The sequence below is a fragment of the Clytia hemisphaerica genome, unplaced genomic scaffold (genome assembly GCF_902728285.1).
Source record: "Clytia hemisphaerica strain Z4C2 unplaced genomic scaffold, Clytia hemisphaerica genome assembly, whole genome shotgun sequence".
NCBI classification, from domain to species: Eukaryota; Metazoa; Cnidaria; class Hydrozoa; order Leptothecata; family Clytiidae; genus Clytia; species Clytia hemisphaerica.
The window spans coordinates 683,886-710,980 of NW_027103905.1; the positions used below are offsets into that span (position 1 = coordinate 683,886).

General features: G+C 36.0%; 1 protein-coding gene across 1 annotated transcript; it reads right to left on the minus strand.

Annotated features, from left to right (window-relative positions):
- Positions 1-26,433, minus strand: LOC136809001 (ATP-dependent RNA helicase TDRD9-like). Its single transcript, XM_067065575.1, has 36 exons — positions 26,174-26,433; positions 25,543-25,754; positions 24,545-24,846; positions 24,084-24,164; positions 23,701-23,859; positions 23,277-23,433; positions 21,582-21,639; positions 20,535-20,677; positions 20,159-20,263; positions 19,807-19,901; positions 19,176-19,307; positions 18,682-18,844; positions 18,240-18,303; positions 16,983-17,046; positions 16,652-16,690; positions 15,830-15,883; positions 15,275-15,351; positions 14,755-14,791; positions 14,105-14,212; positions 13,549-13,649; positions 12,548-12,619; positions 10,816-11,002; positions 10,306-10,350; positions 9,294-9,506; positions 8,424-8,513; positions 7,844-7,957; positions 7,319-7,438; positions 6,753-6,851; positions 6,075-6,145; positions 4,907-5,035; positions 4,419-4,496; positions 3,675-3,810; positions 2,345-2,460; positions 1,888-1,954; positions 1,394-1,569; positions 1-781 (listed from the first exon to the last, which is right to left on the minus strand). The coding sequence occupies exons 1-36, from the start codon at positions 26,407-26,409 to the stop codon at positions 649-651; spliced, it is 4,233 nt and encodes a 1,410-aa protein (XP_066921676.1). The 5' UTR covers positions 26,410-26,433; the 3' UTR covers positions 1-648.
- Positions 26,434-27,095: the final 662 nt, after the last annotated feature.

Here is a 27,095-nt window from a genome sequence, read left to right on the forward strand (position 1 = left end):
GTAATGTCACATGACTTTTTTTGACGTGACAATTTTCAGCAAAAGCACAATATCTAGCCCTCCAGGCTTTACAAATCTTTGGCCACCACTAGCAGGCTTTCTGCACCTTTCTATAAAAACTTGATATATCTATATCCGTCTATTTCCATGCTTTTAATAGTGTAGTCATAGTTTTGGTGCTCAGAGTTTGGATATCGTTAAAATAAATTCCAGCAATTCCAATCTGTCCATGCAGATAGATACAATGGTACATGTTAATGACAACACGAATTCAAAAATCCTAAAACCATCATCTAGATTAAAGTGTTAGTATCTGAGCGTATACAAAGGTCTATGTGGATAAATCCATGGAGTCAAATCATTGGTGAGCATACATTTTCTTATAAACAAATATCAACATTTGAGTATGACACCGCTTCCAATCTAGACAACACGAAAAATCCTAAAACCAGCATCGTTGAAGTATTAGTTTCTGGATAACTCCATAAAGTCAAATCATTGGTGAACCAATATTCTTTTATTAACAAATATCAACATTTGAGTATGACACCGCTCCCAATCACATACTGAATTATCATTTGGATCATTCTCTCACAAATGACAGCATTTTTCGTTTTTGTTTACAACCCTCACATAATCCTACTTTCATCAACTTTGAAAGAGACTTCTACACCAGTCTTGATGTTGAGGAGTTTCAATGTGGAAATATACAGCTCTTGGATGTTGACAAACAACTTGGCAGAGAGGACATTCAACTGTCGTTTGAAATGGAATCAATGAACTGAAAAAAAAGGGGAAAAAAATGCTATTAAAACAGACTGCTAATAAAGTAACGATTAATTTATCACGTAAAAGCGGAATTTTTGCGTAACAATCATTTTGGGAAACTAATTAGTAACTGCACCAGAAAATGTCGTCGAGTTGATCCTGTACCATTTATATGGCAAATTTCACATTTGTTATTGAAAATGGCACTTGAAAGTAAACTATTGATCAACAATGAGTCTAAGAAAAATTACGCCTAGATATATGGGAGGAGCAAAAAAGGAAAGTTAAAAAATCCTCATACAGAATTATAAGAAGCTGAAAATAAGCTGGGTGTAAACCTTTTCCCCGATAAGATATATTTATAAGTAATATTTTACACGGAACACCCGAAAGTAACCCAAATTTGCAACGGGAATGAATACAGCCAACTTCCACCATTTTGAAGAATTTTCCTATAATTTGAACAAATTTTTAGTTCCCTTCATCGGTAACCCTAGTAAAGCACTCTCTATCATTCGAATCTCTCTGTAATTTGGACAGATATTAAACTTTACGCGCTCAAATTTGAATTAGCGAGATTTAACAGTAAATATCAAGAATACGCAGCGAGAAAAAAGTAACATACTTTCCAGACAGAGAATGAAGATGTTGGATTTTCCTCTTCTGTTCCTCGATACGAGGGTCAACCTCGTCCCCAGTTCGTTCAAAGAATACTCCCTTGTGGTAAAGATATAAATGACATGGTTTCTCTTCCAACATTTTGTTTGCGCTGTCTGGGTGAAGCAAGTTCGATGGATCATTCTGGGAAAATAAAACATACTCGAATTAAACTATCAACTTACACTTTTTAATACTTCTGAAATCTTTCGTAGCATTTCGAGTGCGAAAGAACGAACGAACGAACGAACGAACGAACGAACGAACGAACGAACGAACGAACGAACGAACGAACGAACGAACGAACGAACGAACGAACGAACGAACGAACGAACGAACGAACGAACGAACGAACGAACGAACGAACGAACGAACGAACGAACGAACGAACGAACGAACGAACGAACGAACGAACGAACGAACGAACGAACGAACGAACGAACGAACGAACGCAAAACAAACCTGATTCCATTGGAACTCTTTTCGGAAATAAATCGGATCCATCTCCTGGCGTTGTTTCGTCACAATCCTAAAATGTAGAATTCTCTCGTAAAATTTTCAAAAACGATAAAAAAGAGAAGACCCAAAAAACTACAACAATTGATCAGAACTCCACTTGACCTACTGTCAAGATATCATACAGTCTTTTATTGACTCCCAAACTTACCGTAGCAGGACCATTACGATCATTCATTATAACCCATGAAGTGTATATGTAACTTGAGCAGAAAATATCGAACGAAAAACCGCTTTTACGTCTTACTAATAGTTTGTGTACATATAGACAGATTATATCAGTTAATGATCCGAGTCGGATGACAACCTTCTCAATAATTGAGTATGAGCCAATTTCATTGACTAAAGAAAAACAAAATATTCTACTAAAACTGTTAAAAAAGGATTATTTCAGTCCAGTTACCTTGTAAGTCGTTCACGAGCATGACTTTGTATTTCTTCGATCACTTTATGAGCTTTATCGATCCTTTCTTCTTCGATACCAATTATCATGTTAATGAACAACCGAACGCAATTGATCTGAAAAAAATAAGAAAGTTAATGTTTAAGGCTTGGGGACACGAGAAGTTTTTTTCGCGTTGGTGCAATGCAACATACTCCATCCCACCAACACAAGAAAAAAGTGCGTGTCTCATGGTTTCTTTTTTTGTTTCATGGGACAAAAAGTGAGGGAAATACCCAAAGGACACGTTGATTTTGTCCCAGGCACAAAAGTGAGAAAAGCACAAATGTTATTAAAAGAAAAATAAGGGTGGAGAAACGAGAAAGCGTTTCAGGTTGGTGGGATGGAGCATGTTGCATTGCACCAACGGGAAAAAAACTTCTCGTGTTGGGTTGTTGGCCTTTATAATACAATTCGGGAAATTGCACAGAATCGCAGTGCTGCGAAATTCCGCAACTTTAGCGTTTAAATTGGAAGGAAAGTTGGTAAATTTTGTATAATATTTTCTTCTTTTTTAATGGTTTCAAGATACAAACTTTCTCAGCGCTGCGAAATTCCGCAACTTTAGCGTTGTCAAACTCCGCAACATTATCAAACTTCAAAGCTTTTCCGCTGTCTAAATTGACAGCGCTTTCCTTTGAAACTAGAACGGGGTCGTAGGGTGACAATCGGGGTCTCAAAATCATGTGCATTTTGTAGAACAACCCAAAAGTATATTTTTCACCTAAGGATTTTAATTTCCTACCTAGGAATTTTTCACAATCAGTCTTGAAAACGTTGCAAAAAACCACAACGTTGCGGAATATTGCAGCGCGGCAAAACTATGCAACTTGCCGATACCTGAATACATGTGTATAAAGGCGAGGACTCGTTGATGATGACCTGATTTACACTAATTTTAAAACTCTAGTTTAGACGGTCGACTTACCTATTCTAATCAGAAGAAGAGAAAAAGAATGGGCAGAAAGTTAGCACTTGACATATTTGCTTGAAAAAGATTGAGCAGCGCATAGACTTTAGACAGTCAACTTTCTGCCCCCTTTAATTCACAATAAGATTACGCAGGGGAAATGTAAGCCGTTTAAACCGGAGCTTAGAGCTATTAGTTTCCCGCTTAAAACAGTTTCCTAGACCGTTTTCGATGAAGATTTTCGCCATTATAATATTGAGATTGGTAGAAGACGGAAAACAAACTCATATCAACAATATTGTCGACCACGATTCATACCCTGTTTTCGAGCTAAATAAGACGTCACCAGATAACATCATGAGGAAGGAAAGGAGGACTTACCGCTGAGAGGTCTTCATCGTTGAATGCGACATCAAAAACGATTTCCATATCGTGATCGGGAAGGATCGGCATCCCTTTCTCCGTACACCCTAAACCAACCAATGCTCCCGTGTATTTGCGTCTTGCTTTGTCACATCTATGAAAAAATGGAGAATGTTTTGCAGATGCAGGGTTTTTGAAGCCCTGGTTGCTTATTATATAATTAATGACTGAAGTCTGCCTTATTACACCGGGCCACTTATTCACTATCAAATGGAGAATGTTCATATGATTTATTTCATTAAAAGTTTTCAAGAAATCCTGCAATATTGTATCAGGGTTTATCACAAACAAAACACAATTGGACAAACAAATTGGATTAATTGAAAAAGAATGCAGGTTTTTTGAAGGATGGTCAAACTTCGACATTGCTCTGCTTTCTCTTCCTATGTTTGGAATAAACAGAAACCTAGTAGGGCTGAGTTAGGCAAAAGGGGTATTTTTGGGCCGGCCTGTAAAATCCAAGATATCGGCAGGTGGCAAGAACCTGACTGACTCTGCACCCTAAAATATATTTCACGTTGAGTTGCCTCATAAAAGTTGAGCATAAAAATAATGAAAGTAGTTTAGCGAGTTTTCTCTTGGGTATTTTTAAAAATGATAGTGTCATGATATTTCATACACCTGTTCAAAATGAACATAAACCTTCAATCAATTTGAGGGCTTTTCCGCTCACACTTCAAAAATTGAAATTAAAAGAGTTACCTTATTTCGGCTACCGGTGCGAACAATAACGGAAGCAAGGCGTTCAATCCGTGAATATTCGGGAACAAAGTTGTCTCTCTAGAAAAAAAGTCACTTGAAAATAAGAATGTGTCAGATTCAACTTCTGTCCCTGGGTTCAATTACCAATTTTCGGATCAGCCCTGGGTTCAACTGCCAGCTTTTCAACTTATCGGTTGACATTGTACTATACTTCTCTCGGACGACTAAAAAACATCGCCAGGTATTTTCTTATTCTGAACACCGATCATCAACTTCCGTTGAAATCCGTTTTCGACAAAAAGGTTCCTTTTCCTTGGTTTTTCTGTTAGTATCTTTTCTAAACTTCTCTAAATTTTGTTTATCCTCTACCCGACTATTTCTTTGTGAAAGTGTTTCCAATCAACCCGAAAACTTAATACACATATAGCATTTTTTGTCATGCCTGCTGCAGTTTACAAAACCATTGTACCCCAGCTGGGGATACCTACCTAACGGTGACATTGGACCCAGCTTGATTGATTTGTATGCTTTGTGCCACCATAAGTCGTTGTCGTTTGTCTTGTGGTTCTTCGCACATCACAACACTGTTTACCGAGTCTTGTCCAACCGTCGTCGCTCTGTTTAAAAAGTAAAAAAAAAACGTATTTAACATACAGTGGATGCGCAAATTTCAGCCCATATACGCATGCGTATCTTATCGTTCTTTAAACCGTTAGTGGTTAAACAGCGCACAAATAACTACAAAGAGCAATGAATACGTAGGGGTGGTAGTCAATAACAAAGTTGGGGTTTGGGATGGCTAACACTCATTGAGCTTAATTCACTATTTAATTTCGTTTACACACTATTTATTGGGGGAAAGAAATGGCCGAAAAAATATGATTGAATTCTTATTTTCATCGAGGCTTTAGTAACCCTGACTACAAGTTTTTTTATCATTGTAAGGAACCTGAACTTGCCTCCGAGCCTAGAGTTCCTGATTTTTTTCTTTGAATTTCAGCCTCGTATCATAGTTCCTTTCTTATTTACTTAACTGCTAAGTTTGGACTGATATGATTCTTTGTTAAACAATTGACTACAATACAGTGGAAGACGTTGATTGAATATTGTTTCCTCAATGTCAATGTCAATGATTAGTGAATTAAAGGTTTTGTTTTTAAATAATAGTGATATCGTTTGCTTACTTATCAATTTTAATTCACAAGCTTTTTTCCCATTGAACTGACACGGATGTGGAGCAAGATTGGTCAGAAAGAGGAAAAGAAAAACATTTTTTTGCTTATGTCAGCACAATATAACAATAGGCAGACACTGTCCCAATATAAAATATGTGTTTGATATGAAGCGGCAACACTTATATAAAAATAAAACCTTTAACTTGTTTTCTTATTCTCAGCCTGACCATTTTCTTAACGATTTTTCGGATGATTTTCAGCCTCAAAGTTCCTTATAAATGTTTTCTCATCAACCGTGACTTGATATCATTCCTATTGCATTTTAGTCCTGCTTTTATTCCTGGTAGGAGTTCTATTCTCTATTTTCTTCTATTTTTAAGAACGCGTCAAGGGTTTTTCAAATGAGCACACTGGATAGGGAAAAGTCCGACCTAGTGTGGAATGAAATACAATTCTGTGGTTAATTGTTAAGAATTAATACCTCATCCTGGAGAGAGCAGACAATCCTCCAAAGGATAGTTCATATGGACTGAAAGGTCCACGAAGCTGAATCTAAAAAAATAGAAGGAAATTGTAAAAACGATCTGCGGTTGTTAAACTGTGAGTAGGGAAGGAGTCTTTTTGGGGAGGAGATGGAGTTTTTACAAGCTCTTATTTGATTTAGTTGGTCGTTAACCAGTAATAAAACAATTTTGTAACTTTTTCTAAAGAACGCGTCATTTTTATTACTTCAAATGACCAATTATTAAAGTGTCTTATAAAAACTCCATCTCATGTGTCATTTTGAAGAAATGGGTTTCATCTAGAAACAGGGGACATATGACCGTAAAGTTCTTTGAGAATTTTTCTCAATTTCTAATTTTACATTCTAATAATCTCGAAAAAAAGCCGGTAACGAACGAACGAACGAACGAACGAACGAACGAACGAACGAACGAACGAACGAACGAACGAACGAACGAACGAACGAACGAACGAACAGAGGTTAATCTATAGGACCTCCACCGGGGTAGGTCCAAAAATGAGGAGGGTTACATTATAATTTGAAACGCCATACTATCGAGCTAGTGATCAACCCATGGTATCAAAGTTAAAAAAAAATACTATTATTATTAAAGAAAACTATTGTGAGCATTAACATCAGTTTCAGATCTGTTACCTTTAAAACCTCCTCATCAAGTGGGATGGTAGATCTGGCTTGTGCAACCTTCGGCATCGGTTTACTTTTCTGGTTATTCTTTGATGCTTCATGGCGTGTCTAAATCATTAAGTGATACAGCTGACTCTCTCTAATTCGATCTTCAAGGGGTCAGAAATTTTCTTCGAATTACAGAGAGTAACTTTAACCACTTTCCAGCTCAGAAGATCAATATTTTATTTCGAATTACAGAAAGATTCGAATAATAGATGCTCGAATTAAAGAGAGTTTGTAGTTGTCTGTGGGATATATTTTTTGAGTTGTGATTTTCTGTCATATTTTCCCGAGCCTTTAGACAAGGGGACATGATTAGTATGACCCCTTATTTATGGCCTTCCAACTAAAAAAAAGCTTTACGCCAAAATATCCTTACCCCACTTAATGCTTCATAGAAATTATTCTCCAGCTTTGCCAGCTTGGAAAATACTAGTTTCGAAATCCTGAGGCACAATGTACAGAATGTCCCGAAAAAATTCTGTTTCAGAACGCGAATAAAAAAAGAAACATTTTTGTGTCCCATGTTATACCTTAGACACAAGTGTTTCTTCTTGGAACTGAGCATGTCCTTCTTCGATCAGAAGCCGATTGATACTCAAGTCGCCATCAAACAATTCGATACGACATGTATCGTGAATACACGAATAAATCTAATAAAAAAGCGTCGCAAAATTATGTAAAAGGTTTGCCCTAGTAAATTTTTGAAAGATAGTATTTGACGCAGGGATTTTGGGAGAATGGGTTCAGGCAGGCTCTGACATCTGACAAGGGTTTTGATAAAAACCCTATAAAAAAGAATTATTTTAGAGTTTTTGTTACAGGTATTAAAAACTGAAGACACATATGAAGTGTAAGGGATTTTGGGTGGGATTGAAAACAAGCCAAACTAAAATGCCTATTATATTCAAAAACGCAACTCCCTTCTATAGCCACTGCGGTGGAGTGTGGACGATTTTTAAGCATTCGGACAAGCTCAACCTACTAGATAAACTAACGTTACTAAAGTAGCCTTAGTGTTTCTCATGTTTTTAAATATTTACCAGCTTTCACCTTACCTTTCCAATGAGTTGCTTGGAACCAACTTGAACTAATTGTTCAAAACGTAAACGACTTTCTTCAGACCAAGTACCGTGAATAGGACGGATTTCGGCCAATTCGCACAGAAAAGCCTAAAAAAGCGTCAACAAAAAGGTCTCAATCAATCAATACCTTTATGAAAGCAAAAGAAAAGTAGTACAAACGAAGTTAAGGTTTTAATGGAAATTATGAATTCTGGGGTGATAAACATTTTGGCAATTTCAACTTGGAAAAATTATATACACCGTTGTCAGATCCCTGTTATCAGTAGATGATTCTTGTCGTTGAGCTTTTTTTAAATTATTTCTGATATAGTCGAACGTGCGCAACGCACTGGGCTCAACTTCAGTGGCTTCAAATTATTGATAGGCCCAATGGTAGACCCCCAGATATTCATCCCATGAACAAGTGTGCCAAATTTCAGCCAAATCCGACAATTTTTGAGGCATGTAGGCTGCTCCATAGTTTTGGGACATACACGCACACAGACACACAAAGAATTCTCAGATTCTAGCTCAACTGAAGTTGAGGACTAATGAGAATTCAATTATCATTTACCTGAAACGGTGTTTCCAACAAAGCTTCAGAACAAATCTTCAAATTCTTCGGCTCGACCACAGCTTTGTTTCCAAAGTCAAGGAAAAAGACCTGATAATGAATAAAGTAAGTAAGTTTGCGACCGCAGTCGAGGGCGACCCGAAGGCTCCCTTTTCGTATAGCTGTCTACCCGAAGGTAGGGGAGGGCATCAAGTACCATTTTGGGAATTTTTTATATGACCCGGCTGGGGATCGAACCCACAACCTTGCGCACCGTAGCTGGATGTTCTACCTTCATGCTACGGTCGCTGATGAATACAAAACGCGAGTAATTGATGTCGTTGCATTGAGTTTTGACACGAAAACTGCAATGTAAACTAGAACCCATTCTTCTCACGCTTCAAGGTTTGATAAATAGATTGGTGGGTGGGCAAGCGCTATGCCGTTAATTCAACTCCAGGGAACTAAAGAGCTTGATCAGATCAAAGAACTCTCATCCGTAACGGTATAACAATTAATGAATTACACAACCAAATAATTTGAACTGTGTATTCATGGCCCGAAAACAATTATTGTCAGTAAAATGAAACAAACGCGTGTAGCCGCAAAAAGGCGTGTAGCCGCAAAAAGGCGTGTAGCCGCAAAAAGGCGTGTATTCCAATATTTTACCTAAAGAATTATTACATGTAATAAAAAATTTCAAAGGTAAAATACAGTTTGGTCTCTTTGATTCGAACCACTGAAATTCGAATTAAGGAGTCTAATTCGAACAAGTTTTCTCGTCCTTTCAGATAACTTCACCTTATAAACCTAACACCATTACTCGAACATTTCTGTGTTCCCCATGTATGTTCAAGCTATGGAGGCACCTCTGCAGTAAAAAAATCTTACTTGAACTCCGTTTTCGGTAGTCATCTTAATTTCCGCTCGATGAAATTCATCTTCGAACAAAGCCAGACAGTAGCCACCAACGTAGATATCATCTTTGGGTAATGGCTTCAAATTCCGCCCTCCTAAAATGTTGATCTTTTGATGCAGTTGGAACATAAGTGTTCGAGTGTCTGGATTAGCATACGTCACCCAGATCTGGCCAGGATGTGTCACCTGGAACGAGGTAAGTAAGTAAGCAATGATTTGTCTTCATAAGCGAGACGAGCGACCACACTTATACACTCATAAAGCTAAACTAAGGAGATAGCCGCAGAGAAGAAAAGTCATAAGTCGGGCAAAAAAAAGCCTTTTATTCGGAATATACCCCTACATCAAACTGTTCATGCATTTGCAGCAAAAGGTCTCCGTAACAGTCCGTAATGGTACTTAACAACCAGAAATTTAAAAATAGTTCAAAAAAAAGAAAAATTTAGTAAAGAAGAATATTTTCAAATTAACTCAGTTAATTTTAAAATCCTTCAGTCAAAACTTGTTAAATTTATGATACTTTCATTGTGATTTTTATGTCACACCCTCCCCCCTTTCTTCAAAATTTCAGTCAAGCAGTTAGTACCAAAATTTGGCAATTTTTTAGCAATGGAACACCCTTTTAGTACACCTTAGTGCTAAGTGATTTCATCCAATTCACATGGCACACCACCCACGGTACTAACCAGCATAGTGTCTTGTACTATCCCCCCTTATTAAGATAAAGATGTGTAAAACGTTTAATTAACGATGAACCGAAATGGTCAGCACATCGGGAAAAATGACTCATGGTGAACGTTGAAGGGGATTTTTGTCTAACAACACTTCCTTGAAATTGAACCGGGAATATTAATTTGTTACTGAAAACAAGAATTCGTCGGAATTTGACCGGAATTTTGAATCATACAAAAGATTTCAGAGTTCTGAAAAAACGTTCGTGAATACACTTCTATATATACTATCTGAGCTGCTAATAATTTCATACCTCTTGAACAAATATGTAAATATAGCCCGTATCTTTCACCTCAACCTAAAAACAAAACGAAATAAATAGCAAATGTTTGATATTTCCAAAAATAGTGTGACAAGTTCCTTCCTATTTATCGATTAGCGAGAGTCAAGTCCTCCTATATTTAGAGAAAAGTTCATCTTTCATAGTTGACAACTTGAAGACACCGAACATCCAGAGAAATTGAAAAAGCAAACGACAGAACAAATATCTTAATTGGAAGACATATTCAAAGATGATGTAGTTGGTATAATGATGGGTGGTTTAAACCAAGGGGGAATCTATTGAAAGGAAAAAGTTTTTGCAGAGTTCTTTGCCACGGAATTACGTCAGATCTAGGTGAATGTTAACTTGTTAATGATCAATCATGTGTGTCAGGTACAGAAAATGTTGTAGTGAGTAAAATCATAAAGATTGTTTCCTACTTGACATTATGAAATCTTATTGGCTGAAAGGTGTATCACGTGACAGGCAAAGAACAAATACCCTTTTAGAATCTCCCACAATTGTCACACTCAAGGCTCCATCTCTGTCGTTAAAATTGGTATTGAATCTGTTTGTTTTTAGACCCGTTTCGGGATTGAAAGCTTCGATCGGGTTTTCCATGAGATTGCATCTGAGCTCCTCATCTTCTTTCTTAGACACGAAAATACTGAGCGGTAAACGAAGCAATCTGTGGAAGAAAAATAAAACATTAAAAAATAATAGAAAAGGTTTGATTAAACGCCACGGGTATTTTAACCTCGTTTTGAGATAATGATTTACAGTTGACTCTCTCTAATTCGAACTGGAATAGGAAATTTTATTTAATCGAATTACAGAGAGATTCGAATTATACGGGAATTGAAAATAAGTTCGACTTCTAGAAAGATTCGAATATTGGAAGTTCGCAGGAGCGAACTGATTAGAGGGTCTTAAGTGGCTTTTTCTTCCATTCAATGAGAACTTTTTGAACGTAATCAAACTCTTATAAACAGGGGAGGGGTCCATGTACAAAACAGCGGCATGTGTCAGTACTTTGTAGCAAATTTCGATTTTAAACACCCACCCACCCCTATAGTACAAAATGTACAAAATAATATCCAGCAAACTCCCAAAAACACCCCAACACCCCCTATATTTTACAATATACTATCCAGTACTATCCAGCAAACTCCCAAATACACCCTGATACCCCCTTACATAGTACAATAAACTATCCAGAAAACTACCAAATATACCCCTACACCCCTTCATAAAATAAAAATTTTAAGCCAAAAAACTTGAAACTTTGTCGGAGCAAGTTTTTTATTCTTCCCATAAAAAAATTTCAAAAGATTTTCTCGAACATTGACAAAAACAATTGAGAATTTAAAAAGATTTTCGACAAAAATCTAAAATAAATCACAATTTGATTTGATTTTGGCTTTTTAGTACACAAATACTAAGCAGAAAAAACGAAATTTGACCCTGACACCCCCATGTATAGTACACAAGTACTAAACAGCAAATTTTTTTTGAAAACACCCACCCACCCACCATGATACATGCCGCTTTTTTGTACATGGACCCCCCCCCCTGTTATAAACCTTAAATCATTATATACGTAAGCTTAGAAAAATTTCCCCTTTCTCTAAGGTCTTTTGTAAAATTGTACTTGTTTGTGAAAAAAGCTTAATGCCGATGGATTTCTTATGTTAATGTACATGTTAACCCTTTCCGTGCCACCGTCGGATATATCCGACATGCGTATTTCTACTCTATTTGCTTTTGTCGGATATACCCGGCATGCGAAAATTTCACTCCCATTGCCATTGTCGGATATATCCAGCACGCGCATTATATAAGAAAGGAAATGTTTTTTCGTTTAAGTACAGATTCAAATTTGTAAAAATTGACAACTTTCTATAATAAAGGCTAGCGTTGTTTGGCACAAAATTGTTACATCATTTTTTAAATTTGATTGCCAATTAGAGAGACGTTAAAATATCTCACGATACCATCAACGGCAGTAGCCATTTTTTATACTTTCATCTGTGAAATGGCGATCTAGGCGGAAATTTCCAGAGTTCAAAATATTTCATTTCAAATATTTTCGTTTCTTCAATAAAAACCTTAATGGTGACTCTACTAATTAAACCTCCATTTAAAATGACCTAAATAGGGGTCTTCATAAAAAAGACAGATAACGAGAATCCGGTATGTGAATGTAAAATAGGCTATAAGACGTTCAACGAACCTCATTTTGATTGCCTTGTATACGGCAACAGCCACTGGCGAACTTTCATCGTTCTCAAATTCCACAAAAGCTCTAAAAGAAAAATATATCTCCATTAGTTTACATGCTATTCCCTCTACAAAGAGCTCAAAAGTTAATAAGGTGAGACCAATTTGATTAGTTGTTTTACGGGCCCGACCGACCCTGAAATTCCAAAAATCGAAATAAAAATAAAATTTATTTTGGTAGTACATTTTTATTTGCATTGCTTTACAGACTCTCAAATGTTCAAAATTCTGGTAGTTCTTCCAAGGTTATAAGAATTTTATGTTCAATTTTTCACTTTATCCATGAATCCTACCTTTCTGTAACTTATTTTCTATTTCGCTTTTTTTTCAAGATGTTATATTTTTGCTTTTACTTTTACTAGATTTTATAGGTGAAATTCTACTTTTATTTTTATTTTTTTCGCCAACCGACCGACCCTCTTTTTTGAGTAGCTTGGCCCGTAAAACAACAATTTAAATTGGCCTCGCCTAACCAAGAACTACACGTTTTTTTTTTATAAGAACAAACTATATAAGAACATAAGGCTTCGAGGCCCAAAAATTTAAGAACATTCTAAGAACATTCTAAGGCTTTGGAGACATAAAAACATGCATTTTCTTAAGAAATTACATCAAAATGCTCAAAAAATGCTGAAAATAAGAACATTTTAAGAACATTTTTAGGCTTCAAATCCAAAAAACTAAGAACATCCGAAGGCTTCGAAAATTTTTGACGTTCTTATAAAAAAAAAACGTGTAATCTAACAATTTCAAAACCAATAAAACTGATAAAAATATTGTATTAGTAGGAGGAGTAAGTAGGGCTTGCGACCGCTGTCAGAGGAACCTCAAAGGCTTTCCTTTCGCTAGCAATCTACTCAAAGGCAGGGGGATTTTACGAGCTGGCCACTTATATTATAACTTATATTATTGTTCTCGTTATAACCATCGCTACCTAGAACTAAATTAACGTACCTTGAATTTTCGAAAAACAATTTCTTTCCGCGTCCGCAGTTCCGGAAGAGCTGGGCAACTTTTGAGCGATAATGGACAAGCGTTGGTGGTGCACCATTGACCTGGAAAATATATGTGCAGGAGTACTTTGATTCTTTTCACAATAAAATCTAGTAATTTTGAGCAAGTGCGGTCTTATAGTTCGAAATAATTCAGAACCCTATTCTTTAGATCTTCCTGTTTATAAGAACTTAGATTTTGGCTCCATCAATGTTGCAAAAGTTTTCTGTAATCAGAATCTTCCTTTATTTCAAAGCAACAAGATTTGAGACTTTTACCAAAAGAAATGGAAGAAGAATGACACGTTACACGTACTTATCCTAACCCTAAACCGTAACCAATGGACACCTATATCAACCATTGATGGCGTGGTCAGGCTTTTAAGGGAGGGGGCTGGTGATGAATTTAAAAGGGAATGATGCTAAAAGCCTTTGTCTCATCGGCACCATTTCTTCCTGGTAAATTCCAGCCCAGTCTCCTAACGCTTTAAGGGTTGATAAGTGTAAAAAAAACCTACCAACACGCAGGTGAATGGGTTTCTTCCGGACATTTGTTTGGCTGCATCTGCTTCATCAATTTCCGCTGTTTGGAAATAATTCGGATAAAATGCTCCCGCAATGACTAACTACCGAAAAGAAAAAGAAATTGAAATATCGTATTTCCCTAGGGATTCCACAAAACTTACAAAAAATAAAAGTTTCTTCCTCCTGCTAAATACGGTGAAGAAATTCAACATTCAAAGTTATGAGAGTATGCTCTTAAAGATAACAAAATTTGTCCGAAATTTGTCTGAGCATGTTCACAGTAGAATACAGAGAATAAATCATTGGCGTTTAAAAAGAATTTCGTAACCAACGGTATAAGTTGTTCAATAAGAGACAAACGATACCATGGACTATTCCAGAAAAAAGCCCATGTTGAGAAGGCCATACTTTCCAGGCAGGGTGTTGGTGGATCAGGAAAATTTCTTGACAGTCTAGAGAGGCCTATTCTAGAGGCCTATTCTAAATTCCTATTCAAAATAGGCGAATCTTTACTGAAATCTAGGGGGTTCCTCCAAAATTGTCCGAAAATTTAGGATAGTATCTAATTTTGGGCAACAATCACAACACAGGATAAAATTTTCCGGAATCGAAAAAAAAAATCTCAATTTGAGCAAAGTCAAACCTTTATAATCAGCTCGTCATCTTTATTTAATTTCTCACTGCATAAAGAAGAAACATTGAAATTAAAAACTCGGAAGTTCAAAATATTCACAAAAATCGCCCCCGATCAAGAACGTTTTAGAACGTTCAGTTTTCTAGCGTTCTTAGACCATTCCTGAACGTCTCGGAACGTCCCGTAGTGTTCTTTTTACTGTAACTTTCTATTTCAAATATCGCCGTTTGTGATGACAGAGTAGCTTATGTATTTACACTTTTGGTGACGGTAAAGTGACTGAAGCGATTTGTAATAACCCGCAGTTCTGACCCGAAATGTCGAGGATGGTAAAAGTGCTGATTTACCGTCGTCCTTAGTTGGTCAGGATTTAGTCAAATTAGAACCTTACCGTCTCCGTCGCAGAAAAACACACATACATAAACTCGGTAGTAACTAACTCAAGAAAGCTGGACTGACGTGAGGTTTTATATGGAAGGAGTATTAAAAAAGCGCCTAAATAGCGTACGAAGGCTTGTTGGTTGCTTACGAATGAAAGATGTTTCTTGGAGACAGAATATTGAAGCCAGTCAGACGATCACGAAGCTCTTTAGCTAATTCATCAATCTAAATACAATCAATATTCAAATAAGGTTGACGCATAATAGGAGAGCTGTTATTATACTAAATTTTAAGTCTTAGTGAAAATTCCCATTCCACAGATATACTTCTTTAACACTAGATGGGATAACTACTCGCAGATTTCCCGTGGTAGTGTGTCCAATTTTGAAGTCGACTAGTCCGCCATATTGTTTTGTATTTTACCTTGGATTTTCGAACGTTCGAATTTCAAAACATTCGAATTGTGCTGTTGACGACAAAATTTAAGACAAGACGGTGGAATAGTCAGCTCTAAAATTGGACAAGCTTCCTTTTTTATGAGAAGCTCAATCCAGTCAAGTAGTTAGAGATCAGTGTGTATTTCAAATACAATATCTCGAGGAGCTATGTCAGCTAATTTTTTTTAAAACCTCAATATTGTGAATCAAAAACAAAAAGTTTCAATAGGAGGCAATTTGACTAAAATAAAAGGTTTTAAACGTACCTCTCGAAAACGTCGCACTTCAACAAAGTTTTCTTTGGCCCATTTGATTTCAGGCTGAAAAAAAAATTTGAAAAAAAGTGATTTTCTACGTCAGAATGATAATCAACGCCGTTTGAGACAAAACGTTTTGATGTGGTAAACTCTTTTAGGACAAATAATTCTTGATATGCTCAAGTAAAGATGACTTCATATTTATAACGAAAGAGTACGGAAAAAGCCGGACTGGGTCATTCCATTTTATAACCATACAGGGGGGTGGACGAACCTTTCCAGGGGGTAAAATGAGAAGAATTTTCAGAGGAAGTGTTTTTTCATGTTTCCAGGGGGTAAAAAGCTATTCTTAAACTCCCAGGGAGTAAACGACTGATATTAGTTCGTCCACCCTCAAATTTTTTCGTATCCACACATTTCCAAAAAAATTGTTTTGACTTGAAAAGGTTCGTCCACCCCGTGTATGGAAATTTTTTGGAACAGCCCATTTTGACAACCGTGTTTCTACATTTAGTCAAATTCACACTTTTTTCGGGTGTTTCAGCACGTCAAGAATATTAATCATTAAACTGCTTATGCAGCAGTATTTATTGAAAATTGCTCTTACACGTTTCTCATAAAACATCCAAAATTTTGGAAGCCTTCAGACGTTCTTAAATCTTTGAGTTTTAAGCTTTAAAATGTTCTTAACCTGTTCTTATTCACATACCTTCGTACAATCTCCTAGAAAATCAACTCCGTAAAAATGTTTTCGTCTTGTTCTTAACATTTCGACCATCGAAGGTTTTTTTTTTATAAAGTTTGTTCTTATTAAAAAAGGTGTATTCTCACCATTCCGAATCCACGATGCTCTTTTCTGAATTTCCAACTCTAAAATATAGAATAAAAAAGATATAAAACAAAACAATGATTTCAACCCATGACTTTCAGAGCGGAATTGGTAGGGCTGAACTCCAGTTGGGTTCAAAATAAGGGTCAAGTTGAACATTTTTACAAGAATTTTTGTCATTGGATTGGTCGTTCACTATTCAAACAAAAACTGTTATTATATTTTTCTAAAGAACGCGTCATCTCTATTGTTTTGAATAACCAATTATGTGAGCATCTTATAAAAACTTCAACAAAACTGCAAAGTAAAGAACAAAGTGTAAAGACCTCATACCATAAAAGCGTTGAAGGAGGCGATGAGATCACTGCCAGAACCTCCAGACCAATGCATCTTGTTTCTGTAAAATGATAACAGTAAATGAAATGAACATGATAACATCCACCTTACTCTGTCGGTCCCAGGGTATGGCAAACTGGGTGAGTCCCTCAAAGGGTTACACAAAAAACCATTTTCCAAAATTACCAAAATCAAAAATCGACTCCCTCAAAGGGTCATAAATTCTTGAAATTTGGACTAAAATTTGTGAATTTGAGCTGAAAGTTTGGGGAAATAGTCTCTCAAAGGATGGCAAAAACGTCAAAAAAATTCAGTCCCTCTCGATTTTTGAACTATCGGTATCGCTCTGACATAACTGTCATCTCGCAAATCTAGTACCCCCGGGAGTAGGTCTGTGATGATGATGATGATGATATGAACTGAGTCAAAAATAGTTTGGAAAGATTTTTCGAATGCAGCTTTAACCCTTCAAATCAGACGTGTATACACGCTCTAAATTTGCCAACATACCAAGTAGATGGCAATTTTGTCCGGGTTGTGGTGAAATTTCAACTAATTCTACCTGACTAAGTCCCAGACTGATTAAAAAGGGCATTGCTTTTTGAAAGAGTATAAAAATACCTTTCTAATGGTACCAAAACCATTGTCTAACCCTCAAGGTACAAGCTTTTATGCCTTTTTTGCTTTATAAAATTTTAGATTTAAAAAAATAATGTTTGAAATTTTTACTTTTTTCAAAAAATGTTGCGCGCTGAAAAGGTTAAGTAAGATAAATTGTAAGAGAGGGGTTTCGCTTAGAGAACCGACAAATGTCCAAAGGGCCGAAATTTCTATTCGAGAAAGATAGAAATCCAAGATAGAGGGTAAAATACCTTTCTAATGGTACCAAAACCATTGTCTAACCCTCAAGGTACAAGCTTTTATGCCTTTTTTGCTTTATAAAATTTTAGATTTAAAAAAATCATGTTTGAAATTTTTACTTTTTTCAAAAAATGTTGCGCGCTGAAAAGGTTAAGTAAGATAAATTGTAAGAGAGGGGTTTCGCTTAGAGAACCGACAAATGTCCAAAGGGCCGAAATTTCTATTCGAGAAAGATAGAAATCCAAGATAGAGGGTAGTCGATTTAGAGAGACATCACTGTATTTTAGTTTGAGTTGCCTGAATCTCTTTGAAGAAGCTGGTCGAATGGTGTTCCATGTAATGACATGTCTGAGTAAACGGTGTAAAAAAATTGACAAATGAGAACTTTCTTACGAATACGCTTTGAGTTCTTGTTTGAAAGGTTGCATAAAAATACTCTTTAATGATAAACATGCAGCTATGGTGAGAAGAAGATGAGTCAAAACCAATACATCTTTTTTCATATGTTAACAGAGGATTAAAACCATTAATCATTGTACACCGAAGATAAATTGACCATTTTAGTCAAAAAACGAAGTTGTATAACACAGCCGTAGATAGGTTGTTGCAACTAGCTTTACGAATATGTGCTGAAATCTTGAAAATATTGTTCACTTGATGAAAAAAAACCCAAGACAGGAGTTGTGTTTTTATATCTCAACTGGACGAACAAAATGCTACAAGAGATATAGAGATTCGCACTTGAGGATGAGTATAGGAAAAGGTTAAGTTAGCTAGCACTGTCGTGGATAAAGAAATTCGCCATTGAGGATGACTAAGAAAAAAGAATGCCTACCGATGACAATGCATTCTTCCAACACTCCAAAAGCGTAACCAATCAACAAAAGTTTTCCAATGGATACATCCACAGGCAGGGAACCGAGAACCCGCCCAACAAATGTTAAGTCACCATCCAGTGGATTAATGCGATCGTTCTGTTTCACTGTCAATGCACCAACCTAAAAAAATAAACGCACAAGACATTTCACTGACGAAGCGATAGGACATTATTCAGTCAATCAGTAGTCTTACTAGTTGCTAAATTTTAAGACGTCTCATTGTGAAATCAATAAAATTTAAAGATTGAGGCTTTGCACTGATTGTATACAATACACCCAAACCTTGCACCAAAAGCAGCATAAAATGGATTGGTTTGCCAAGGTTGTATGAAGTCAAATTTCTGAAGCCGTTGCATTGACCTATTGCGTTTTGACGCCATTTAACAGCCCATGTGTTAGGATTAATGGTTGTATTCTATGCCAGAATTGAAACCACCTTTATAAATTATACCTCTTTCAGCATAAGAATAGTTCTTTTGACATCAGCCATTCCAGGTGGTTCTAGGGCCAGTTGTAAGATCATAGCAGGTGGCCCCAATTCTAATAGTTTCACTTTCAATATCACTTGCTCCAGTGGGGCTCGCTGTAATGGAAAGAATATAACATTAGAATAACGAAATAACTACTAATATAGTTTTTAGTCCAGCATCATTTTATGTGGCAAACAATCGACTCGAATTATTTTTTAATAGGTTTTTAACTGTAGGAAATGAGCAGAGAAAAGAAGAGTTTATAAAACTGCTCAAAAATGGAACAATTTGAAAATGATGGTTTGATAATCTCATACATAAAATCATACATGTTTTTTTTATAAGCATACAAAAATCCAAAAGCTGGCTCGGAAATGCTTAGATCGAGAGATTTATAAAGCTGAAAAATGCTTTGAAGGATGCTTATATCCTTAGCAACATTTTAGAGAAAAAAAAAATTATGAAAATGAAAGCTCAAGGTAATGTTTAGCATATGCTTGAATTTTTGCCATATATGAGCCTAGTTATGCTTATAAGCGCAATGCTTATAAAGAAAAAAAACATGTATGTTGACATTTGATCAATTGGAATTGTAAGAAAGCCCTGACATACCTTCATCTCAGGAGTGCAATATTCTGGTAGATCATGGAACATTCTTGAAGAAATCATTCTAAAGCAATGCCCATCCGATACACGACCAGCCCGACCTGTTGCAAAGAAAACAAATAAATAGATGTTTGATCTTTATTTTTAATCTATATTATTGACAACAGAGTAAAAAATTCGGATTTTCCTTAGCTCTAAACCCCTTTCCCCTAAGATCAGCGATATAGAGCAATCCAACTCGGCTGTAGCAGCTCAAACCTAGGAGGATGGGTTCATTATAAATGCATATAATGTTTTTACTGTCATTATTTTCCTTACAGATCGTAGTATAACTGTGTGTAATCAACATTCACCAAACCTTTTCTTTGAGTTAACGAGGCTTTAGAAGCCCATTGTAGAGTCAGTCGTTGATAGTTCGTGTCAGGGTCCACTTCGTTTTGTTTGGTCAAACAAAAATCGATCACTGTAACAGAAAGTTCAATGATTTTTAATTCGTAGCAAAACTGAAAACATGAAGCTGGAAGGGTGTCAAAGAGTTCTGATAGTAATTTTTGCAAAGTGTATCAAGGTGAGCCATGAATAAATTTGGCAAGAGTTAAGCGATAATAGACTCTACACAAATATGTATCTTCTGGATAAAATGAGAAGTCTAAATCACACAATTCAAAAGAAAGAAACTATAGCATTCCATCCGCTTAGTTGAATTACTTTGGTGTTAATCATGAACGTCTCACCATATTTGATATCCGGCACAGTAATCGAACTCTCTGCAATGTTCGTTGACAAGATGACTTTGCGCTCGTATTTGCCAGCTGGTACAAAAACTTTATTCTGCTCGTGTGATGTTATGGAAGAGTGTAAAGGAATGATTTTCAACCTGATGAATGAAAACAGATGAAATGAAGACAATGAGCTTATTCTGTCCATTAAGAAAAAGTTCAAAGCATTTGATAAAATAGCCTTAATACTCTCAGCTACTTAATAGGCGGGGGCTAGAATAAAGTGGGGGTGGAAAAACCTTCAAATTTTAATAAACGGGGGTACCTTATACATATTTTACACATAGCGACCGTAGTACAGTGGTAGAGCATCCGGCTACGGTTCGCAAGGTTGTGGGGTCAACCCCCAGCCGGGTCATACCAAAGATTCCCAAAATGGTACTTGATGCCTCTCTGCTTGATGCTCTGCCCTCCCCTACCTTCGGGTAGATAGCTATCGAAAGAGGAGCCTTCGGGTCGCCTCCGACTGCGGTCGCAGACTTACTTATACACATTTTAACCCTTAGCGCTTTTGAGGAGGCTGGTGACGGAAATAGAAAGAAAATTCTTCTTGACGACGGTATCGAAAACAGTGTGGGAGTGCTCTGTTAGATACCCTAGCATGAAACGATAAAGTAAGTATCGCAGAGACTCGGAAAAATCAGAACGCCTATACAGGTTTGGCGGGAATTTGCTTGGTTTGATTTAGTTGTGGCCTAAAAAGACAGTGCGCTGAATACCAAAGTTCCTTGTAATTTCATTACCAGTCCCCTAAAAGTCGACCACGTCGCTGGGTTGATAGGTGATTGCCGGCAGATTAGAAATTATACTTCTATTTTTCTCCAAAATGAAGGAAATATGGACTAAATTGAGGCTACTTAGAGCACTCTTCGTTTTACAGCCGAGAATTTTTTTAAAGTTACTTTTCAGTTTCAAATCTGATGGCCATTGTCAACAGTCAATAACAGGATCCAATAAAACAGTATGTGACGAGCTAGAACAACAAAAGACAACATTACTTACTTCAGTTTGTCTTCAATATCGTTCAAATGTTTGTGCATATCTTTGATCTCTGGAAGACCTGAATTGAAAAACATAGAGAATGTACAACATAAACAAAGAGTCCTCTCCTTTTTCAGAGATTGTTCATGAAACTTTCAAAAAAGAAAGATGCAAAACACTGAAAGATATTGCAACTCAGTCACGTTTATGATGAAAATAAAATCCAAGAATATTCAATCCTTTTGGTTAGTTCAGGCAGACGGATGAAGCTAAAAAAAAAATTATTTTCCCCTAAATTACAAAAAGTTCAAGAAGAAGATTGTTTGAAATTTTCGAAGGTTGATAAGCAGTAGAAACTTTACAGTTTCCTATTCCATCCACTTGAATGTTAAACAGTCAACATTCAACAGGAAATTCTTGAATAAAAATCTTAATGAGCTTTAATATAAAGCATAGGCCGGGGTCCGCTTACTCTGTACCAGAGTGTATCTCACGATTATCGTAGCGTAGTTCACTCAGGTTCACTCTGTGCGCATTGTCTGTTTGATAAAAGTTTTTCCCTACGGAGACCTCTGCGATGAAGTATAATTTTGAAATAAAATGGCCGCCAAAGTACGAAAATTGTAAACAAAGGTATGGGGTCCATTGAGGTTCACTTTCTAAGCATGTTTTGGCTGCTTTTTTAATGTTTTTGAGCCAAACTAAAAGCTGAAAAGTAACGAAGACATATTCAACACTATCTAACAGAAAATTATTTTCCAATTACCCTATTTTTCCATGTAGTCTGCCAAAGAAAAATACAAACATTTTAATTACAAAAGTTATGCCAACAAAACAAACTATAGCCACTCTACATAGATCGAATGCCGTAAGAGTAATACTGAATTTGAACATAAAAACATGCAGAGATACTCTGAGTATATTCTTTTGCAAAGAACTGAAGTTAAAACCACTTTAAAAACAAGATTCCAATCAAACAACTTCTCTCTCATGTTCGTGAACTCAAAGATCCAAAATGTAAACTAAAAACATTCGATTTGTGCAAAAAAAGTTATTTTGCAATAGAATGTCTTCATTTAGAGCTCTCTTTTATTTCAATTATTAAAAAATAAAGAAGTCAGATTTGTTATGAAAACACTTTTTTTCGACAAACTTCTATACTTTCTGACAACTCTGACGGCCATTTTGTCTTATCGCCTCCGATTTCTCGCCGAACTCCAACAGCACTCCATCGTAGCGGTTGGTTTGAGAAATCTCAAACCAGAAAAGACAATGACAACAGACCCTCTACGGCAATGAATTTTGAAATTAGCCGTAGATATGGGTTTGTGTACAGACAAGGGTCCGCTTAAAGCTTTTTGATAGACTGGATGGCGCGATTAAGTTGCTTGGTTGTATTTATGGAAGGTCTCGATTTTAAACCGTCAGATTCTTGTTGTTTTTGGAAGGTAAAAAAAGGATGAAACAATGTTTTTATTTGAAAATAAAGGATTGTAAATCTGTTATTGATGTTTGTTTCTCATTCTTGATTATATCTTTTTCAACTTCAAGTAGTTTTTTTTGTTATTTGGAATTTTGTATTTTTTTTTCAAAATGGCGACCTCGCCAATTGCTCCTAGTTTGGACCATGGTCATTAAAGATTACCAAAATGGAGTTCCAACCAGAAGTAGACTTTAGTCTATACAAAGCACATTTAAATGAATGGATTAACATACCTGGCAAGAAACAAAGAACTGTTCCCCGGTTTTCTAACATGGTACCATCTGCTTGTGCATTTTGAACTTCATCTTTGTCCAAGATCATGATCAACTCACGACATAGTTGATAACATTTAAAACTTATTTCTGGCTCATAAATATTCTGTTGTGGAGGCTGAAAAGTGAAAAATAAATTGATGGATCAAATTATTGGCGAGTAAACTAGAAGGATAAATTTTAAATATGTTATTCAGTAGTGTAGCCAAGAGGTATTAATAGATAATTACAGTGTCACAAAAATCTGCTTTCCTACATAAATTTTGCACCCCTCTTGGCTACGCTACTGTTATTTATGATTGCTAATTATTAGGATTCTAATAAGCCATCTTGGATTAAGACATTAGTAGATAAATTCCGTTTTGAATCTTCTTAGAAAACTAACCTCCATCAAGCCAGAGATATCTTCAAAGTAAACCTCAGAAACGTCGAACATTTTTCCATCTACGCGTATGATTGGAGCACCCTCTTGTTTGCCATTAATCAGGATGGAGAAATAATTTGAAAAGAGAGTACAATCCACTGTGGCTGACATTAAAATTACCTAACAAGAAAAAATTAATATGACTTCCCCTTTTTAATATGAAACAAGGAATAATTTTAAAGGAGCATACAATCCAACTGTGGTAGACATCAAAGTAAGAATTGAAAATGATAATGAATTAATCTATGATATTGTAATACCTGTCTCTGTTTAGGCCAGGGACAAAATTAGGGTAAAAAAGTACATCGTAGTTTTCCATTCCACAACTTTGTCATCGTACTTACTTTCACATGTCTAGAAACGTTTCGAAGGAATTTCCTGACAACCAACATACAAAAATCAATGTCTTGGTCTCTTTCGTGTACCTATGAGCAAGAAAAATAAAAATTGCATGGATGATAGTACCTAAAAATTAGATCTAAATATTGTTCCTAGTATGTGTTACTGATTTAGCAAGGAAGCAAGACGCCTTACAGTCTGTTGTCTGTGAATCTGAATCTTGTCTGAAGTCTTTTCCTGCCGGGTGGCAATACTACAGGGATTGAAATAACGGTCGGGTATTGTTTGACCCAAAGAGCTTCATGCCGGGCCCGAAAATCATAATTTTCAAGCTAAAGCAACCCTGACCGGACATCTGCCGACCCACTTGAAATCGTTATTTTAAGTCTTGTACTAGATCACACTATTATGAAACACATTATTTGGATGAAGATTAAATAAAATGTTTTAAAAATAGAAGATGTACCTCATCCAAAATGACATGAGTGTATTCACCCAGAGATTTGTTTTTGATCAATTTTTGTAACAAAACACCAGTAGTCATGTATGTAACACGAGTATCCTCTGACATGTTACGATCTCGAGCAACCTGGTATCCAATTAATGTTCCCAGGGGCCAATTCCTTTCTTCAGCCACCCTTCTGGCAACACTGATGGCTGCAATACGACGTGGTTGTGTCACAAGAATGTTACAATATCTTCCATGTGAGCGATAATAGTCAAGAATGAATTGAGGTACTTGTGTTGTTTTGCCACTACCAGTACTACCTGGATAGAAATTATGAATAAATAACTAGTCCTCCTCATTCAATAAGGAATACCTTATTGGAGCTAATTTTCGCTGGAGAAGGGCAAAAATTTGAACCGTGAAAATTAAAACCCGCGAAATGCAATTTTTCCGATATTTTTTTCCACCGCGAAAATTAGTTCCCCCGAAAATTAGTTTCAATAATAAGGTAGATGTATTTCATAAAAGAACAGGAGTATGCATTTAATACCTTATTGCATCAGTAGCATTTCGCTTGGTCAACAAAGCTTTTTACTTACTAGCCAAGTTTCTGTGAGTTTCATTATCATTTAAGATTAGATAATTCCAAAAGTCTTTTTAGAGAAGCCCAGGGGGCGGTATATAGGCAAAATTGGTGTGAGCCATAAGGGTCCCTTTATCACACCCTCAAAAGTCTCTCAAAGGGGTCCAAAAAGCATCAAAAAGCAAATCCAGTCTCTGTAAGGGTCCAAAATTCACGAAAATGGAAATTTCCTCTCTCAAAGCATCGTGATTTTCAAAAATTTGGAGTGTCAATTTTTTCCTTTTCATTTTGGGAAAAGTCTCTCTAGGGGTCCCAAAAACAGCAATTTTTCATCTCTATATATTAAGGGTCAATTTTCGATTTTTGGCTAGGTCATACCGACACCTTGCAAACTTAGTACCCCCGGGCAGAGAAGCAATGTCAATCCAAGTACCTTGAATGATGGTTACCCTATTAGATTCAATAGTCTGCACAAGATTTTGTCTTTCATCAGTGATTGGAAGTGTGTCATCGTACTGGTGTTCAAAAGAATAATTATCGTAGACTTCAGTTGATACTTCTTGTTGTTGGGCTGGAGGATTTTCATCTTCTTCTGGGAGTAACATCTCATTGATGGGGATGACTGGTCGGTCGAAAAAATCATCACTGTAAAAAGAGGTTAAAAAACATTAGATAATTTCATTGATAAAAATTAAGCCTTGAAGATTATATAGGAATTATACTATTTTTATTTTATCAATAAAGGTCTTGTCACTTTTTGTGGCTTTTCGGGGATGTTTTTATCAGTTTTGTTATCAAAATTACTAGGTCTTGAAGCTATAATTTAACACTCGATACATTCTTGACCTAACAACCGACTGCAGCCAATGTTGCCAACTGATCCGGGGAATTTGGACGGAAATTTCAAAATTAGCCAAAAACTTTACAAAATCTTGTTCATCAAAGGCTTTTAATTGAGATAGAAATTCTAGAAAAATCAAAAGCCGTCATGGAACAGTTGCAGCATTGTTTACTCTAGAAAGTGGAGTGTTTAGCCTAAAAAAAGAACTATTTCAATTTCCTACTGTCCATCTGGATTTGATAGAGTCATCTGCTGCTCATAATATTGTACTTCTTCGTTTGAAAAGTGTGGTGTTGCAACGCCGCTGGTAGCCCTGGTCGACCCAAATGATGTCATTCCAACTTGATGTCTCTCAAACTGTACTTGATTTGCGGGTTGTGTTGGATTTGTGCCAGGCTGGAAGTAGTTCTTCACCATATCTGAGGTGATGTTTAATGCTAAACCTCTACGAAGAGGCATTTTCTTTTTCTTTTTTCCCTTAGAAGCAAACAACAAAATCATTGTAAATCTTAATGAATCAGAGAGAAGCAAGTGGAATTTCCATTGATGATGGATAATAGATTATACAAAACAAATTTGGACATTTTGAGGCAGAAATTATTTGTGTCAGGACAATATTCAGACTGTGAATTAATGAATATTAAAATAACGTTCTTGTAACAATTTTGTGTAGCATTGCAACAATAACAAAGCAATTTTTATAACTTAATATTATTATGCATTCAAAAAGGGAGTAACAAAATAAAATCAATCCTAGTGTTTAGAGTCTATAATAAAACTAAAGAATTCCTAATAAAAAATATACAATTTCGAAAAAACACTAAGATATCAAGAGCTTGGATTACATTATCAAAAAATCATTAACTTCATGTTTATAATAACATTATGTGCAACTTAGCTTAATATAAAATTGATCCTAAAAGAAAGATTTACAGCTTTTAAACAATATCTGCATTATTTACAAAACAACATATAATATATGATTGAGTGGATTTTTTATCCATGCGAAGGACGACAAAGGATGTATATGTACTTTCAAATTGAACAAGCAACATGCTGAATAATGGACCTACCTAATGATTAACATCAGATGAAAATAAGAAAAAAGTGACAATAATTGTACAAAAATTCAGAATGGAAAAATA

Bases quoted from the DNA above. Each gene is read 5' to 3' on its own strand.
- LOC136809001 (XM_067065575.1), bottom strand. From the start codon at position 26,409: ATGCCTCTTCGTAGAGGTTTAGCATTAAACATCACCTCAGATATGGTG. The intron at 25,755-26,173 runs GTAGGAAATTGA...CTCTTTTTACAG, and splicing joins CTATCAAATCCAGATGGACA to TGATGATTTTTTCGACCGAC. The intron at 17,047-18,239 runs GTAAGAAAGTTC...ATCATTTTACAG, and splicing joins CAAGAACTCAAAGCGTATTC to AAACAAGATGCATTGGTCTG.